Raw genomic sequence first — 18,219 nt, forward strand, 5'->3', positions numbered from 1 at the left:
GGAGGACAACTTTAACAATTCATGGAAAACGGGCTTCTTAAGTACATACCAGTTACTCAAAACTCTTCTTGGTTTACAACCGAGAGTCTATGGACCACTAACTGAGCTTCCCTTCTGGAAACCTCTCCACGTCCAGTCTTTGCCAGGTGCCTCATTTATTGGGTTACACATACAGTGAAGGCCCGTATAATCAGGCATGTTGTACTTGACTCCTTGAATGAATGACATGTTTTCCTGGTGTATAACAAATTAGAAGATGAGAGTGATACAGTTAGATAATATACTAATTTTCCCAGCTGCTTCATTGGTAGGACCTCTCAAAGAGATGAGATTGGAATAGAACTGGAAGGCAGTGGTTGGCATTCAGGAAATGAACAGGCAGTCATCAACAAGAGAAACGAATCCTTCCTTACAATTAAAAGGCTGGACAATGTCTGCAACAAGCTCCCACAGGGTATTTAAACTGTATCTGTTGTAACTGCTTGGTGCAGTAGTGAGCAAGTTCACTTAGTACTACTACTCCCATGTTTTTAATATTCATGTGGTGATAACTGAGTTATGCTTGTGCGGCACAGGTAAATATGGGTGTTTTGGAAGGATGACAGACCTTTACTACAAGGAGACATTTAAGATGCCATTGTATGTAAGAATGGGCGGGGAAGAATAAGGGGCTGTTAAACCTCTGTTGCTTTTTTGGCTACAAAGGGGCAGGAACACAGTGTTTGCTTACCTAAATCGTGGCCATGACGGATGACCAGGAGAATGGGAAATGACTAAAAATGTTGAACTGGAATAGCCTTGGAAGTAGGATTAATAGGAGATAATGCACGTATTGTAAACATCAGAGACCAGATTTAATACTGCTACATGAAACACTTCCTCTTGGTGCAAAAAAAAGTTGCTAGGAAGTAGAAATTTGTCTCCTTCACACATGCCTCATTCTTTTGAGGTTGGAGATAGGTATCCATACTGGTAAAAAGTCCTCACCCCCTTTCAGCATAAGGAACACATGATCTGATCTGACCCAGATTGCTGCTTTTGCGGGGTTACTGGGACATGAGGGAAGAAAGGATTATACTACATTTTGATATGTATGTCCCACAATGACTACAAAAGACTACACTGTACCTTTAAAAGTCATATTCCATTTTGCACTAATGAAATATTGGCATGTCAGAGTGTTCGAAATAATCAGGATGCAGCTCTCTTGTATAATTTGTGAAGGATGTTTCTTTTAGGTACTTCAAAATTTAGGGCTTAGCATCTAAATGATTTTGAAATGCATACATTCTCACACGTATAAGCACTGTGTAGTTGAACAGAAAAATACAACTAAGATTTTTGTCTGTCATGCCTCCAGCTGCCACATGCCTAATAGTCTTAAAGATTTCACCTAGATGAAAACCGAAAAATATTTAGCATTTGTTCTCTTAAAATTCTACTATGTTGTACTAAAGTTCAGACATGAAAGTTGTTGCATTTTCAACAGTTTGACCTTTTTCCCTACGCTTATTTAAATTTTTTTGCCCTAGTCATGTAGATTCATTATTGCAGTACTATTGTTTTTTACTTTGTATATATTTTTTTAATTACTTTATTCTGTCTTGAACAGGTGAAAGCATTTCTTCAGCCTCCAATGGAAGGCATTGTACTGGAAACATATGGCTCTGGAAATGCACCAGACAATAGACTGGATTTTCTTCAAGCACTGAAGGATGCCACAGACCGAGGCGTATTGATTGTAAACTGCACCCAGTGTTTACTAGGCTCTGTTAGTCAGTCATATGCTACTGGAAAGGTGTGTAGTTTGAACTGTAAACCCTTATCGAATTGTTGTATCATCTGCAATGTATATGTTGGTAGTTGATTATTTGAACCTAGGTGGGCATCCTAAGCATCATGCTAGTGACTAGATATGTAAAACCTCAATAATAATTACTAAATGGGGGAACATGGCGGCCGCCAAACAGGAGCGGTCGTGAGCTCTCTCGCTGGCTGTAGGGCTGCAGGGCGTTTCTACTATGGCTGAGACCGAGAGGCGGGATTTCTGAGTAGAGGTGAGCTGCAAGAGGAGCGAGAGGAGCGAGACAGCTGTGAGCTGTGGTTGCCGATACGTGGAGTCGATACGTGGAGGAGAGTGAGAGTACGGGGTGTTGAGGCAGCCAAAACACCAGCACCGGCAGCCGGGAACCGGGAACCGGGATTTTGAGCGGGGAGACCGAGGAAAGTCAAGGGAGTCAACACGCCGAGACGCCAGCACACCGGTAATCCGGAGAGCGGCGTGAGCAGTGAGAACAGCGAGGCTGTGTGTGGGAGCGGCAGTTGAAACACCAAAGATAACCGTAAACCCAGGACTGGGAGCGGAGAGAATAACAAGATTGAGGAGAGTAGAGGGAGTCGTTGCGCTGTCACGCTAGCTTACCGGTATCCCAGATTCCAGATTTAGAACGGGGAGAACGGTGAGAAACGGTGTGGCTGCAGATAGCTGGAGCGGAAGACACACATTCCTGTCTCTTTGGGTCACGGGAACTTTGTAGAATCTTTTCCATGATTCGGGATTCGTGTTTTCTGAGTGGCAGAGAACAGGGAGTACAGCAGAGAGTACAGCAGAGAGTAGCTGTTACATCCTATCGGATACTCTTTTTTTAGAGGGGGTGCTTGAGGAGCTTTGAGGTGCCCTGAGCTGTGTCACAGCGCTTTATTGGTCAGGGTGTGAGCACGTTTCTAGATCTCTGAATCCCGGCAAAAAAAAAAATAAAGACTAAAATAGGTGGTGCCTTCCGGTAGTTAGTATAGATATACCGGTCTTTTTCTCTTTCTTTCTGGTAACTGGCGCCCCTTGAATGTTGCGGGCAGCCTGGAAAAGATAGAAGGTAACAACGGCAGTATCAGAAGGAATCGGTGCAGTAGCAGCGGCTCGGATCAGGAGGAGCCGTACTGCCGCAGCAAGAGTGGGGAATCCCCATCGAGCACCAGGAGGTAAAGCGCACTATCCCCGATCCTGTATAGTGATCCTAGGGCAGGAAAGAGACCGTATTACACCACAGTTCCTTTTCCCCTTGATATTGGGCAAGGTCTACTCTCAGGAAGAGAAGAAGAATGCCAGTAGGGACTCAAAGGAAGGATCTATGAGCCCAGTAAGGAGGCAAAAAAGGGGTGTATCTCAGGAATTAAAGGATACTCAGAAAGCTGTAGACGAGGGGGGGGGGGGCTCCACTACTAGAGTCGCGGTAGCCAAACAGTGGAGTAAAGGCAGAGGAAGAAAGAAAGAGGGCTCCCAAGACGGTATAACGGAAAAGTTGGGAATGGAGGAGGTAACTACTACCATAAACAGATATACGCTGAGGAGTAGAGGGATTTGGGGTAAAGAGGATCCAACACTGAGTGTAAAGGGTGCAAGAGTTAAACCTGAGGTGCGGATAATCTCCCCCAAAGAGTTAAAAGACTACGGCGTAGGGTTATCTTGCTCCTCGGCCGCTACATCTGTATTAACAACTCAGAATAAAATAGAGCAGGATAGCAACCTCGGCCCTGCACAAAAACCTATTAAAAAAGCATCTTTAAATTTGGGAGGGCGAGAGAAAGGGAAAGGGAAGGAGAGAAAAAAAAAAGCTGAAAGAGTTAAAATTACCCCCTCTCTACGATCATATTTTAAAGTACAGTCACAAGATCTACTACTTAGTAATCCCGATTCTCACCTTCATAATCAAATGAACTCAACGAATATAGAGCCACATGTGTCACAGACGGTAGCTGGTAGGAAAATGAGTTTGCCTCCAGAGTACAGCATACATGAGGATATTGCCCAAATCCCAACTAAAAATAGTTTGGACCCATTGGCGGGCATGGGAGAAGATGTTGGCTCAGAAATGATGGGGCCAAGTGGTTTAACTGCCCAAGGCCCTAAAATCCCTCAAAGGAGACAATCTTCCAGTTTCCATCTTCCTCCTCCTCTTACCTAAAATGTCACTGAAAAAAGTACTGTGGGAGAACCACTGTCTATACAGGAGGAACCACAAGATCTGGGGAGGTTAATGGCAACAATGCTAACTGAGATTAGACATCGGTTTGTAACCTCGGAGGAGAATCAAAAAAAGACCCATAACCACTGTGAATTATTGGAGGAGAATCAAAAAAAAATTCAAGACCACTGTGGGATTCTGGAGGAGAAGCCCAATGGTTTAGTGGAAAGGGTTACAACTATGGAGACTGCGTATGGGCAAATTGCTGCAAAAGTAGTGGTTAACCAGTTGGGAATTAACAAACTCCAGAAAAATGAGCAGGAATTGAGGGACAAGATAGAACAACTTGAAAACAATGCAAGACGTAACAATATTAGAATATTAAATTTCCCAGAAGGAGTGGAAGGAGGGGATATTAAAACATTTGTCACCAAGCTTATTCTGGAGCAGAATACTGACATTGACCAAGCTTCCCTTTCGGAGGACATTCAGCGAGTTCATCGCAACCCTTTTGTTATTCGCCCTGGCAGGAAGGCTGCAAGAAGAATTTTGGTGAATTTTAAGTCATACACACTGAAATAAATGATACTTACTGGGGCATTAAAAGCAGGCTCACATAAGAAAAATGATTGGCAGTACCGTATAAGGTCAGACATTTCGCGCACTACACTTGACCGCCAATGGGAATTGGGAAAGTGTATTGCAGAATTTAGAGATCTTGGCACCACAGCAAAAATTAGATTCCCCGCATCACTAAGAGTTATGCTGAATAATAAAATGCACAATTTTCGCGACCCTAATGAAGTGAGAAAATTTCTGGATGAGTTAAAGGCTCAGCCATAAAAATAAGCTAAGTATTAATACAGCCCTACGGTAGAGAGAGTTCAAATGGAGGTGTAATCACACCTCAAGAAGAAAGGGAGGGTTCCCCAGGGAGGGTGGGGTGGATTGGGAGGGTCACAGGCAAAAGATTAGAATGTGTGGGAAACCCTAAAACCTTAATCTTCACAAAGGGTGGGGGAGCATTGGGGGAAAAAACCCCACAAAAAAGTGTCCTCAATTGTTAGTCTTATTTTCTTTGTTGACATTAAAGTACAGTCAAAGTCGGAGTTTTTTTTTTAGGTTCTTTTTAATCTTAAAGCATGGCATTACAAACAAGAATTAATTGCCTGAGGGTCATGACATGGAATGTCAACGGTCTGAGGGTTTCTTTAAGAAGACAAAAAATCCTAGAGTATCTCAAGCTTTCTGGTGCAGATGTAATATTTATTCAGGAATCCCACTTAACCAAGGAAGAATGGCCAGAAATAATAAGATACCAACCATGGGTGGATCACTGTATATGTACGTCACAAACAGCTACAATAAAGGGAGTGACAATTTTGATTAGGAAATCCTCAAATGCCATATTAGAGGAAATACAGGTTGATTAATCAGGCAGATGGGTAATCGCAAAGATAAATTTCCAGGGAAGACGGACAGTATTTGCTGCCTAGTATGGTCCCAACCTAGATGACCCGGGACCGCTAAAAAATGTATCTTTAAATTTAGTTGAATTTAATGCACCGATCATACTGGGGGGGGGATTTTAACATACCTTTAAGTTCAACACAAGATTCTACAACTAAGAGGCGAATGACGGCAGTTCCAAAAAGGAGGGCAGTTGTAAAGCAATTGATGACTGACTTAGGATTAGTGGATATCTGGTCTATAAAAGGGGTTAAATCTGGAACTGTTGCAGATAGATATACTTTTCATAATAAAAAACATGGTCACAGGTCAAGAATAGATTTTTTTTTAATATCAGCTTCAATCAGTAATCATATCAGTAAGGTTTGTCACATACCAGACACCTCTCTGACCACTCAGCGGTAATATTACTCTTAGAATTAGGTAGTAATTTAGAGGGGAAAAGATTGACATTAAACAGATCTCTTCTATTGGATAGTACAATAATAGAGAACCTAAAGAAGTCTGTCTCAGAGTTCTTTTTATTTAGCCTTAATTCAGCGCCCCTAGATAAAGTCTGGGATACATTTACAGCATATTTTAGAGAAAGCATGATAGGAATTAGTGCGTTTTCTAACAAAAAAGAGAAGACAGACCTACGGGCTTTAGAAAATGCGATCAGACTAGCACAGGGAAAATTAGCTCTAGTTCAGAATATAAACAATTAAACCGAGCTAACTAAAGCTAAAAATGATTTAGCGGATCATTTGGAGGTTAAAGTAAGGAAAAGATGGGAAGCTAGTAAATTCGCGAATCAGTAGTACGGGGAAGGCTGCGGTAAAATGTTAGCCTGGAAAACAAGGGCTGACTCTGTAAGGAATATAATCAAAGAAGTTAAATCTCATGATACCGGATTGGTTGTTACAGATGAACCAGGGATCATTCAAGCATTTACGTCTTTTTTCCAAGAGTTATATACGGAAAACTTGACCCCGAGCAAGGAACAAATAGCCGCCTTTTTACAAGACTTAGATCTCCCACATCTTACCGATCAGCTTAAGGAGGAGATTTCAGCCCCTTTCACAATAGAGGAGATCCCCAAAGTTATCAATAATTTAAAGAAAGGGAAAGCCGCAGGCCCTGACGCTCTCCCTAATGAAATGTATTCTGTGCTAGAACAAGAACTAATCTCGATTTTGCTAGATCTGTTTAATTCTATTTATATCGAGGGAAGAGACTTTCCTGAGTCATGGCGAGCAGCAACTATAATTATTAGGAACAATAGACATGGCTACTACCAATGCTTTACCGTTATCAATAATGACATGTGATGCGGCTAAAGTGCTCGACCGCGTTAATTGGGTTTTCCTTCAAGAAATCATTTTCCGTTTTAATTTAGGCAGCTGTTTTTTGCGGGTAATCGAAGCACTTTATAAGAATCCGGTGGCACAAGTCCTGGTAAAGGCTCTCCTTCGCCAGAGATTATAATTGGGAGGGGTACCAGGCAGGGGTGCCCCCTCTCACCTTTGCTCTTCAATATGTACATCGAGCAGTTAGCCATAAAACTGAGGCAATGTCAGGATATTAGCCCCTTTCAATTCAATGGGTGGGAAAAAAAACTAGGTTTATATGCAGATGATTTAATGATTTTTACGGGTCATCTGCAGGAATCAATAAATCCCATCTGGGATACCCTAAAAAGTTTTGGGGAGATTTCAGGATATGCAGTTAATCAATCCAAGACTGAAGTGATGCAATGGAACACACATTATACTTGTGATCAGATTCGACAAAGTATTAGATATCTGGGGATAAAAGTAGTGCAGAACATAGATCTAATTGCGAAAGTAAATTTTGATAAAATAACATTTAAGGTCAAGTCTCAACTTCAAAAATGGGATTCACTGCCCCGGTCTTTTTTAGGTAAATCGAATTTGTTAAAAATGGCAATTCTTCCTAAATATAATTTTATTTTTAATTCTATACCCTTGGAATTCAGGAAAGAATGGATAGCTAAGATCCTAGGCCTGTTTTCAAGGGCAAAAAAGAAACCCCGGATAGCTTGGCGAAAACTCAGGGAGAGAAAGGAGGATGGGGGAGTAGCCACACCGGACCTTCTGCAATATCAAAGGGCATTCCACTTTAAAATCTTCAGGCAATTGTTAGGGGACTCCATCTCTTATTCACCTTTATTTAAAGCTTTGACTATAGGCTTTCAGGATCAATCCCGGTACTTTTTGTTTAAATTTGGGGACCCAAAAGTTTTCAAGAAAGTTATACTAAAGATTTTATTAGCAGCATGCAAAGGATGGTATCAAATAAGAACATCGCAACGTATTCACTATTACAGTACACTTGCCCCTATTTGGAGCTCACCAGGCACACCAAGGTGTCTTCAAGATTCTTTGGCGGTTCCAATTCAAACAAATGGCGTAGCAAGATGGGGCGAGCTGTTGGAAGGCTCGGACATAATTTCTTGGCAGAAACTTCAGGATATCACAAGTGGGACTGTTTCTAAATTCAAATACTACCAGTTAGTAAGTTGGGCCAAATCTCTTAAAAATCTGGGCAAGGGCAATGATCTTTTTGAAAAGAAGGCAGCTACCACAAACATCGGAGGTAAAGAAATAGCCGTTTGGTACAGGATGTTAACTCAGCCTCTGGAAGAATCTCAGCAGTGGTTCGATGTGATCTGGAGGAGAGAGCTGCCAAACTACGATCGGGAAACCATATGGCAAGTATCTTTTGCGGTTCTATGGCAGAATGTCAAGGCTGCTTCGTTAAAAAAAAATCATTTATTTACTCTCCATAAAGCGTATTGGACCCCAAGAAGATTGTCTAAGATGGGCTCTAAAAATGCGATTTGTCAAAAGTGTGGGGAAGCAGATGCGGATGACGTGCACATGTTCAGGCGATATCCATCAATACAAGGTTTTTGGAACAAAGTAGGTGTAACGATTTCCAGCATTGTGGGGTTTGAAGTTAAGGTGAGTCTTTCTCAAGTAATTTTTGGCATGACCCCGGATGAGGAAGTCACAATCAGATATCTAAGAATTAAAATTTTTAGGTCTCGCAGAGAGACCTAATGCCGCCGATCCAGAAATCTAACTTTTATGATCCGGATTTTCGAAAGTGCACGCCTCGTGCACGAGCTTCTGCCTATTCTGCCTATCAGCCTTTCACTGACTGGCTCTTCAAAGGCTCTGCTCCCCGCCCCCCGCCTGCACTTCACGGCCGCTTGCTAATCTCCCCGTGACTCCCCCCTCACCTCTCCCACTCCACTGCTTCAGGCCTCCACCATTTAGGCCGTGACTTCAAAGGGTTCCGCTGCCCCGCCCCCTGCTTCACGGCCATCTGTTCCCCTCTCTCTCCCCTAATTTACAGGAGCATTTCTCTTCACATCTTTCGCCAGAGCAATGCCTAAAGCTCGCACTCTGCTTAAATACATTTTGCACATTATATTTGACGCAGACATTCGCCATTCCTTTTTAGGTCGAGTTTACTCGAACCTATTACTGTGAACCAAAGTCTCTCAAACCACCTGGATTTTCGACAATGCGTGTTAATTGTTCATCCCCCCCACCAGGCTCACGCTTCTCCAGCGAGCCAAGAGCTTCACTTCAAAGGGATGCCTTATTCAAGTGCAGCTTTGACGATCGAAGCTGACACTCCCCAGCGCTGCCTCGTCGTAGTTGCGCTTACACTTTCAGTGCAGCCTTGTTCTTCTTAATCGCGCCATCGTCCCACATCAGCTCCCTGATCAGCCTTATGCCTGTTTCACAAGCGCGAATCCATTCCCTTAATCGCGGCATCGTCCCTTTACTTTAACATGCTGAAAGCTAATCCTCCAGTGCCGCGATTGATGCAAAACAAAAGAATTCGAAAGAAAAACCTTTTCTTTTACTTTACAGCTGGCATCTGGCAGGCCGCGCAATGTCTTAAATTATTTTCAGCTGTCCTTTCCCTTAATCGCGTCATTGTCCCTTTACTTGAACATGTTGAAAGCTAATCCTCAATTTTTTGATTAAACGTGTTTGAAAATGTGAACATTTTCAATAAGCACCTCTACTCGCGCTCTCTAAGTGCATTAAAACTATATATAACAATCCTGCCGAGCTTCTGTTAGTAGCAGTGAATATTTCTACAGTCAGCTATTTTTGTGAAGTGGAATCCGTGAGTTGCAGGCTGAGCTGCATTATACACTAGTGCGCATGTAAAGTGCTCCAATGCCTTTGAGTCGAGTTTGCGATATACAAATGGACTTCTGTTTTTAAATAAATAAAGGAACTCAAAGGAGATTAGTTGCTTATTCAAATTGCTTGAAAATGTGAATTTTTATAAGCACCTCTACTCGCGCTCTCTTTGTGCCTTGAAACTAAATATAACAGTCCTGCTGCGCTTTTACTCCCTCCCCCTCCCTCACCACAGAGCGCGTATTTTCATTATTCATTTTTAGCCCATGCTACTCTTACATAAAAAAATGCCAGCACCCTGCCATCTTAGTCAATTATTACCGGCTTGTTTTTAAATATACATAGCGCGTGCATTTTGTACGGTCCAATGTAAATTGCTAAATGCACGCACTCTATATATTTAGAAAGAACAAGCATGGAAGGTTTAAGTAAGAACTAAACTATGTGTAAGCTGGAGAAAAGGCTAACTTTTGTGAACAATTAATCTTCCTCCACAAGCGCGGGAATCTTGCTTCTACAGCTCCTTCCTCTGCTGGGAATAGACAACAGGCGCCACAAGGCAGGCAGAGACATCCTCCTTGATGAATGCTTTTGAAATTCCACGTGTGAACACTAAACAGACCCGAGGCGCCAGGAGAGCAGAAGGCACACAGACATCCTCCGTAATTGCTGTTTCCCCTCTGAAGCCAATTAGTTGACGCTTAACGACAACCTTTTTACTTAATCAAAAGCCTTTAAAAAAAAAAAAAAGATACTGTCTTAAACAGTATTGTTTGCGTGCTCGATATATATTAAAACTTTGTTCGCCCAATGTCATCATTTCACACACGCACAATTGTTCCGGAAGGCTTCATAAAATTACAAAAAAGAGAAGTTGTATTTGTAAAATCACCTTGTGCACGGCTATGGTGTTTTGCAACAGTTGATTGATTCTAAACTCGCATTTATTTATGACGTCAAACCCTACAACTATATTACTATCATTGAATATTTCTACAGTCGGCTATTTATTGTTAGTGGAATACGTGCTTTGCAGATTGAGCTGCATTATAAAGTGGTGCGCGTGTAAATGTACTTCTGTTTTGTTAAAAATAAATGGACTCAAAGGAGCTTATTTACGTATTCAAATTGCTATAAAATGTGAAAACGTTTATAGGCACTTCTACTTCCGCTCTCTTTGTGCTTTAAAACTAAATATAGGAGTCCTGACTTGCTTCTCTCGTCCCTCGCCCCTAACCCCTCTCACCCCTAATCCCTCTCACCCCTAATCCCTCTCACCCCTAATCCCTCTCACCCCTAATCCCTCTCACCCCTAATCCCTCTCACCCCTCACCCCTCGCCCCTCTCACCCCTCGCCCCTCTCACCTCTCACCCCTCGCCCCTCTCACCTCTCACCCCTCTCACCTCTCGCCCCTCTCACCCCTCGCCCCTCTCACCCCTCGCCCCTCTCACCCCTCGCCCCTCTCCCCTCTCCCCTCTCACCACTCTCCCCTCGCACCACTCTCCCCTCGCACCACTCTCCCCTCGCACCACTCTCCCCTCGCACCACTCTCCCCTCGCACCACTCTCCCCTCTCTACCCTCTCACCACTCTACCCTCTCACCACTCTACCCTCTCACCACTCTCACCACTCTACCCTCTCCCCACTCTCACCACTCTCCCCTCTGCACTATCACTACTCTTCCCTCTCACCACTCTCCCCTCTCCCCTCTTACCACTCTCCCCTCTTACCACTCTCCCCTCTCACCACTCTCCCCTCTCACCACTCTACCCTCTCCCCACTCTCCCTACTCTCACCACTCTCCCCTCTGCACTCACTACTCTCCCCTCTCACCACTCTCCCCTCTCCCCTCTTACCACTCTCCCCTCTTACCACTCTCCCCTCTCACCACTCTCCCCTCTCACCACTCTCCCCTCTCACCACTCTCCCTCCCCTCTCACCACTCTCCCCTCTCACCACTCTCCCCTCTCACCACTCTCCCCTCTCACCTCTCTCCCCTCTCACCACTCTCCCCTCTCTCCCCTCTCTCCCCTCTCTCCCCTCTCTCCCCTCTCTCCCCTCTCTCCCCTCTCTCCCCTCTCTCCCCTCTCTCCCCTCTCTCCCCTCTCTCCCCTCTCTCCCCTCTCACCCCTCTCACCCCTCTCACCCCTCTCACCCCTCTCACCCCTCTCACCCCCTCTCACCCCTCTCACCCCTCTCACCCCTCTCACCCCTCTCACCCCTCTCACCCCTCTCACCCCTCTCACCCCTCTCACCCCTCTCACCCCTCTCACCACTCTCACCACTCTCCCCTCTGCACTATCACTACTCTCCCCTCTCACCACTCTCCCCTCTCACCACTCTCCCCTCTCGTCACTCTGCCCCATCACCACTCTGCCCCATCACCACTCTGCCCCATCACCACTCTGCCCCATCACCACTCTGCCCCATCACCACTCTGCCCATCACCACTCTCACCACTCTCCCCTCTCACCACTCTCCCCTCTCACCACTCTCCCCTCTCACCACTCTCCCCTCTCAAAACTCTCCTCTCTTACCACTTTCCCCTCTCTTCTCCTTTCCTTCCTCTCCCCTCCCCTCACTCTCCCCTCTCCTCTTCTCGCCCCGCTCTCCTCTCTCCCCTCCCCTCTCTCCCCTCTCTTCTTACTCTCCCTTCTCTCCCCTCCCATCTCCCATCTCTCTACCCTCTCCTCTCCCATCTCTTTTCAAGTACACACAGTCAATGAGCAATGACACTGCACTCTATGCAACATACTCTAAATACCACTCAGTGCCACATAATTACACGTCACATAATTACACAGCACTCAATGCAACATACACTCCAAATACCACTCAGTGCCACATAATTACACGTCACATAATTACACAGCACTCAATGCAACATACACTCCAAATACCACTCAGTGCCACATAATTACACGTCACATAATTACACTGCCCTAAATCCAAAATACACTCCAAATACCACTCAGTGCCACATATTTACACGCCACATAATCACACTGCAGTCAATGCAACATACACTCCAAATACCACTCAGTGCCACATAATTACACGTCACATAATCACACTGCAGTCAATGCAACATACACTCCAAATACCACTCAGTGCCACATAATTACACACCCCATAATTACACTGCACTCAATGCAACATACTCTCCAAATACCACTCAGTGCCACATAATTACATGCCACATAATTACACTCTACTGAATGCAACACAAACTCCACACAATAACACTCAGTGCCACATAATTACACACCACATTATTACACTCTACTGAATGCAACACACACTTCACACAATACCACTCAGTGCCACATAATTATATGCTACATAATTACAATGCAACATACACTCCAAATACCACTCAGTGGCACATAATTATATGCTACATAATTACAATGCAACATACACTCCAAATACCACTCAGTGGCACATAATTACACGCCACATAATTACACTATTTATCTATCGCCCTCACTCTATCCCCCTCACTCGATCTATCTATCTATCCATCTATCTATCTATCTCCCTCACTCTGTCTATCTATCTATCGCCCTCTGTGTATCACCCTTTATCTATCTATCGCCTTTTATCTATCTATCCATCTATCGCCCTCACTCTATCTATCGCCCTCACTCTATCTATCGCACTCACTCTATCTATCTATCTATCGTCCTCCCTCCCTCTACCTATCTTCCTCCCTCCCTCTACCTATCTATCGCCCTCCCTCTATCTATCGCCCTCACTCGATCTATCTATCTATCGCCATCACTCTATCTATCGCCCTCTATCTATTTATCTATTGCCCTCTATCTATCGCCCTCTATCGCCCTTTATCTATCTTTCGGCTTTTATCTATCTATCCATCTATCGCCCTCCCTCTATCTATCTGTCTATCGCCCTCACTCTATCTGTGTATCTATTGCACTCACTCTATCTGTCTATCTATCGCCCTCACTCTATTTATCGCACTCACTCTATCTATCGCCCTCCCTCCCTCTATCGCCCTCTATCTATCTATCGCCCTCACTCTATCTATCTATCGCACCACCACAGCATCACTCAGCACCACCACAGCATCACTCAGCACCACCACAGCATCACTCAGCACCACCACAGCATCACTCAAGGGCACAACAACATAACTATGCGCTACCACAGCATCACTCGTCGCCACCACAACATCACTCAGCGCCACCACAACATCACTCAGCGCCACCACAACATCACTCAGCGCCACCATAGCATCAATCTGCAACCACACAACAACAACTGCTTCAAATATGTTCTCTCAATGTTTCAAGCTTTATTACAAATGTCACAAAAATGTTAATATTTCACTTCTGCTCTTGGATTTTCATCACAATAAAATACACTGAACATAATCTTAACAAAAGTTATTTACAAAAGTTTAAGCTATTGCCATTATAAATTACAATAACTTTTATTTAAGTATTAATTATTAAAAATAAACAAAAGCTATTGTGATTTGTTATATCAATACATCTAAGTCACGTAAATACAACACATTGCATTACAAATGCTATAGGTGTCACATTTGCAAAAGTTAAAAGTATTGGCATTATAAATGATAAAGCTATTAATTTCGCTATTTTCAAAACCAACACATAAATAAAAAATATGTCATTTACAATACCAATAGCTCAAACATTCCTAATGCGAGACCTATTGCATTGCAAATGCTTGTTTAATGTTTGTGCTTTTTCTACTGGCGCGTAGGGAATTATGTATAAAATGGATTTCCCCTGTTTCCCCACTAGAGTGTGAATGGGTTAACTCAATACATAGATTTGCAAAATTAGATAGAGCGATAAGCGACACGAAGAAAACTGCATTTTGGAAGATTTGGGATGAATGGTGTAATAGAGATAATAACATAATTGCTTAAAGATATCTATAAGAGCAAGGGTAAGAGTTAGTATACCTTTAAGTTTGGTTTGGGCCTCTTCTTCTTTTCCTTTCCTTTTTTTTTTTTTCTTCTTCTTTTGGAGTCCTATGATTATGTTGGTAGCCGTACAGGTCAGGAAAAGCCTACCGTGGGTTGGACTGAAATTCCTGGGGCAGAGATATCTGCAGGACCTGTAAGAGTGGAGAACATTTGAAAGGGAGCATGCGGAAATGCGAGGCTTTGGGGGAATGAGTGAAGGTAATTTGCACCTCCTCTGCAAACAGAGTGATCGGGGGTCTCTACCCTGGAGTGCCTGGGTACAGGCAATTAGAAAACTCCGGCCATCGCTGATATTTTTGCACTGTTCTTACTTTAAAAAAAACTCCTAATTACAAAAGGGCTAGAAACAAATGAGGACACAAAAAATATATATACAAAAAAAATAATAATAATTACTAAATATAATTATTTTTGTAGTAGACCTTGTTGAAAATTATGCAAATTGAAGGCAGCAATTGAAGTGCCGGGCCTTCGATCTTAGTGGAAAAATTAACTTTAGAAAGCATTCTGTATCCTGCAAACAGTTTTCAAATGGGTTATGTGTAGTGTATGGCAGTGGTTTTCTCATGAAATCACTGTCCAGTGTGCCTGACTACAGGTAATACCCAGCACGGAACTGTTTGCAAAAGTACTGTACTCAGGCCTTTGTGGTTTTTGATTAAGGCTGCAAACTATACCCTTTGGGAAATGTGGGCAGCAGATGAAGTAGATCTTTACAAAACTCATGAAATTTACTAATGTCTTTGGTTGAGGGAGGTTATGTTTCTCTTCTAAGAGCATATACTTTTTTTTATTTTAATCATTTTATTAAGTTCTTTACATATTGGAAAATCATACAGTTGGCACTGCCTTTTACGTAGATTTTTAAATATCCATCCTTACAATATGTCTTGGGAAAAGATTTCACTGCAGTAAGGTTTGCTAGATGGTTGTAAAGAAAGTAACGACTTTATGGTCTCAATTTAATATTAACATAAGAGTTGGTTGTGCTTGATAAGTGGAAAAGACATGTACTTATAACACTTAAGAAATCTCAAACTATAGGGTTTCACGTTTGGATATATATCCATGAGTTTGGAGCAGAAATAGTCAAAGTTTACACCAAGTTCTTAAAGGTTTCCTGACTTTCAATAATTTTTAGGTCTTGTCTCTAGACAACGCTTGCACTGTCTCAAAAGAGACCTGTTGTATATACTTTGTGGGCTTCAGCTCACGCATAGGCTTCCCATTTGCTAGCTCCATCGTCACTGTCCTATTCATTCTACCGATTTGTCCATGGCATGCATGCCTCTTCCAGTGTTTAGTCCTTCCAGAAAGCATGGACTAATTACTACTAGCCATCCTCTGCTCCCATTTAATGACCATTTTAGGATTTATTTTTTTTGTTTAATAGCCCTCGCCAGGAGCACTCGTGTTTTCACATGCTCCGAGTAAACAGAGCAGTAAATCATGTTCTTATCTTGTTACATTTTCTGAGCAGTTAAAGACTGAGATTAAATGTCAGACGCTGTTTTCATATGGCGCCTGTTCCGTGTGCCAAACCCCTCCCTCATCGCTGCTTGACCTACCTATTCACCCCCTTCCTCATCGCTGCTTGCCTCCTCCGTCCTTCATTGTGGTGACCAAGCGCATGTGGTGTTGCCGTACTCTGAAGAGGCGATGTAAGTTTTAGAGTTGGACTGCTCACCGTTCTCGCGTCCACTCACGCTGCGCGTGTGCCTCACGCAAACAAGCAGTTCAGTCTTGGATTTTGTTTTTGGGAGGACATTACAGCTCTTTACATGAGTGCCCAATTACATTTCACAAGTTCAGATACATTTTTTTAAGCATGGGGCGATTAACTGATTTGCCAATAATCACAGGATGTAAATTGGGTCTCTGTTGACACACTGCATTTCCACGGGGCAGGCGTAGTCTGACCAGACTCCTTCCCGCAGCAGGTTCCATAGCGCAGTTTACCACCGCCAGTCACCTGGGCCGTACTTCCTTGAGTGGCGCATCACTTCCTGCGTCCATTGGCTTCCCTGCTTGTCCCTGTGTCCGAGGACCTCTGTTAAGCGTATTGGCTAAGCCAGTGGTTGTTACTTGCTGCCTTTACTGAGTGCACCTTGTGTGCACAGGGCTCACCCTCCTGAGCGGACAACTGGGCAATCTGATCTCTACTCTTCTAACCTCCAATCCTATATCTCTACTACCACCTCGGGCTACGAATTTGTGGTGAATGATTAACCTGAAGACGTTGACTGTCTTCAGGCTCCGCACCACATCCCTTTCTTTCAAACGTGAAATTCTGTGTGGCTGGTATCGCTAAACGCCTCTGGGAAGGGAGGGCAAAGCCTTCCGTTACTACGCTAAATAGCCACTCCATAACACATCGCTAAAAGACAATAACATTGACAATGCCAATACATCTCGGATTGCCAAGACCCATTGGCTTTGTCAATGCTTTTTAGGTTTGGCCTTTATGGAGGTATATCATATTGTGAACCCAGAAAAACCCAGAAAACGACTATCTCTGCATCCGAAAGTGAAAGTGAGAAGAATAGCCTGTCATCTATTTTTTGTGAGGGTGCAGACAAATAGCTGTACATGCCACCGGAAGCGCCTGAGCGCTACCTCAACAACGAGGATTCCCTATGTGATGTATTTTGGTCTTTCGAGGCATCATAAACATTGCCTGGGTGGGGAAAGGGTCTTTGTGACTATAGTTGGATAACTACTGGTGCTTTTCAGTAGCTTTTAGGTTTTGGGATGTAATCATGATATCTCTTCAACTGAAGTTTTCATATTGACAATGCATTATTTGTTCTAGCTTGGGTTAGTGTGTGGTCTTGGTAGAGAACCACAACCTCTATCTAACAATTTCTTTACACTGAGAACATAAAATACACAACAGCTGTGGCAGTGACACCTCTAACTTATAGTTGTATTGCATATTCGATTTTGCTAGTGACTTTTGTCCAGTTGTACCATTAGAAATGCTACACAAATATATATTTTAGTTTTATCTATTAATTTGTTTTGCGTAGTTTCAAGTTGGAAATGATATGTAGGTTGACCTCAAACATGATTTTCACCATTTTAATGCAGGAGATCCCATTTATCTATATGTATATATAATCTATATGTTCGAGGCATATGAGCTGCAGATTGTACACTATGCATAGATCGCCATCTGGTGTTGGGCTTGCATGTTTGCATGTTGTTTTTGTCTTCGAAGAAGTGTTGCAGTCACAAGACTGGTGACTCCACCTTCGGTGGACAATGCGCATGGGCATCTGCTCAATCGTTAGATTGTTTTTTTCCGCCATCGGGTTCGGATGCGACATGCTGCGCTCCGGGTCGGTGTTATCAAACCCCCTTTCGACGCTCAATCACACTTAACCGACGATATTGTCTCGATTGCGTGCCTTCAACGCGCACCCTTGCCAACTTTCGAATAAACTTCGACGCCTGCAGACTTCGCGGGCCACTGGGCCTACCTGCGCTGGTAAAGACACTCGGACCTCCATCCTGTTTGCAATCTGTGCCTCTCTCCAGAACATCAAGAGGACGATTGTGAGGCTTGTCTCTCCTTCAAGTCCAAGAAGACCATCCGGGATCGTCGAGCTCGACACCACGAGATGTCCCGAG

The 18,219-nt window shown here is 43.5% G+C and overlaps 1 protein-coding gene across 1 annotated transcript in view; it reads left to right on the forward strand.

The window, feature by feature from the left end:
* The window catches only part of ASPG (asparaginase), a 354,315-nt gene that overhangs the window by 195,228 nt on the left and 140,868 nt on the right, over nt 1-18,219 (forward strand). The window contains 1 exon segment of the mRNA XM_078660269.1: nt 1,613-1,798. Coding sequence (XP_078516395.1) covers nt 1,613-1,798 — 186 coding nt within the window.

This window comes from Lissotriton helveticus, chromosome 9 (genome assembly GCF_964261635.1).
Source record: "Lissotriton helveticus chromosome 9, aLisHel1.1, whole genome shotgun sequence".
NCBI classification, from domain to species: Eukaryota; Metazoa; Chordata; class Amphibia; order Caudata; family Salamandridae; genus Lissotriton; species Lissotriton helveticus.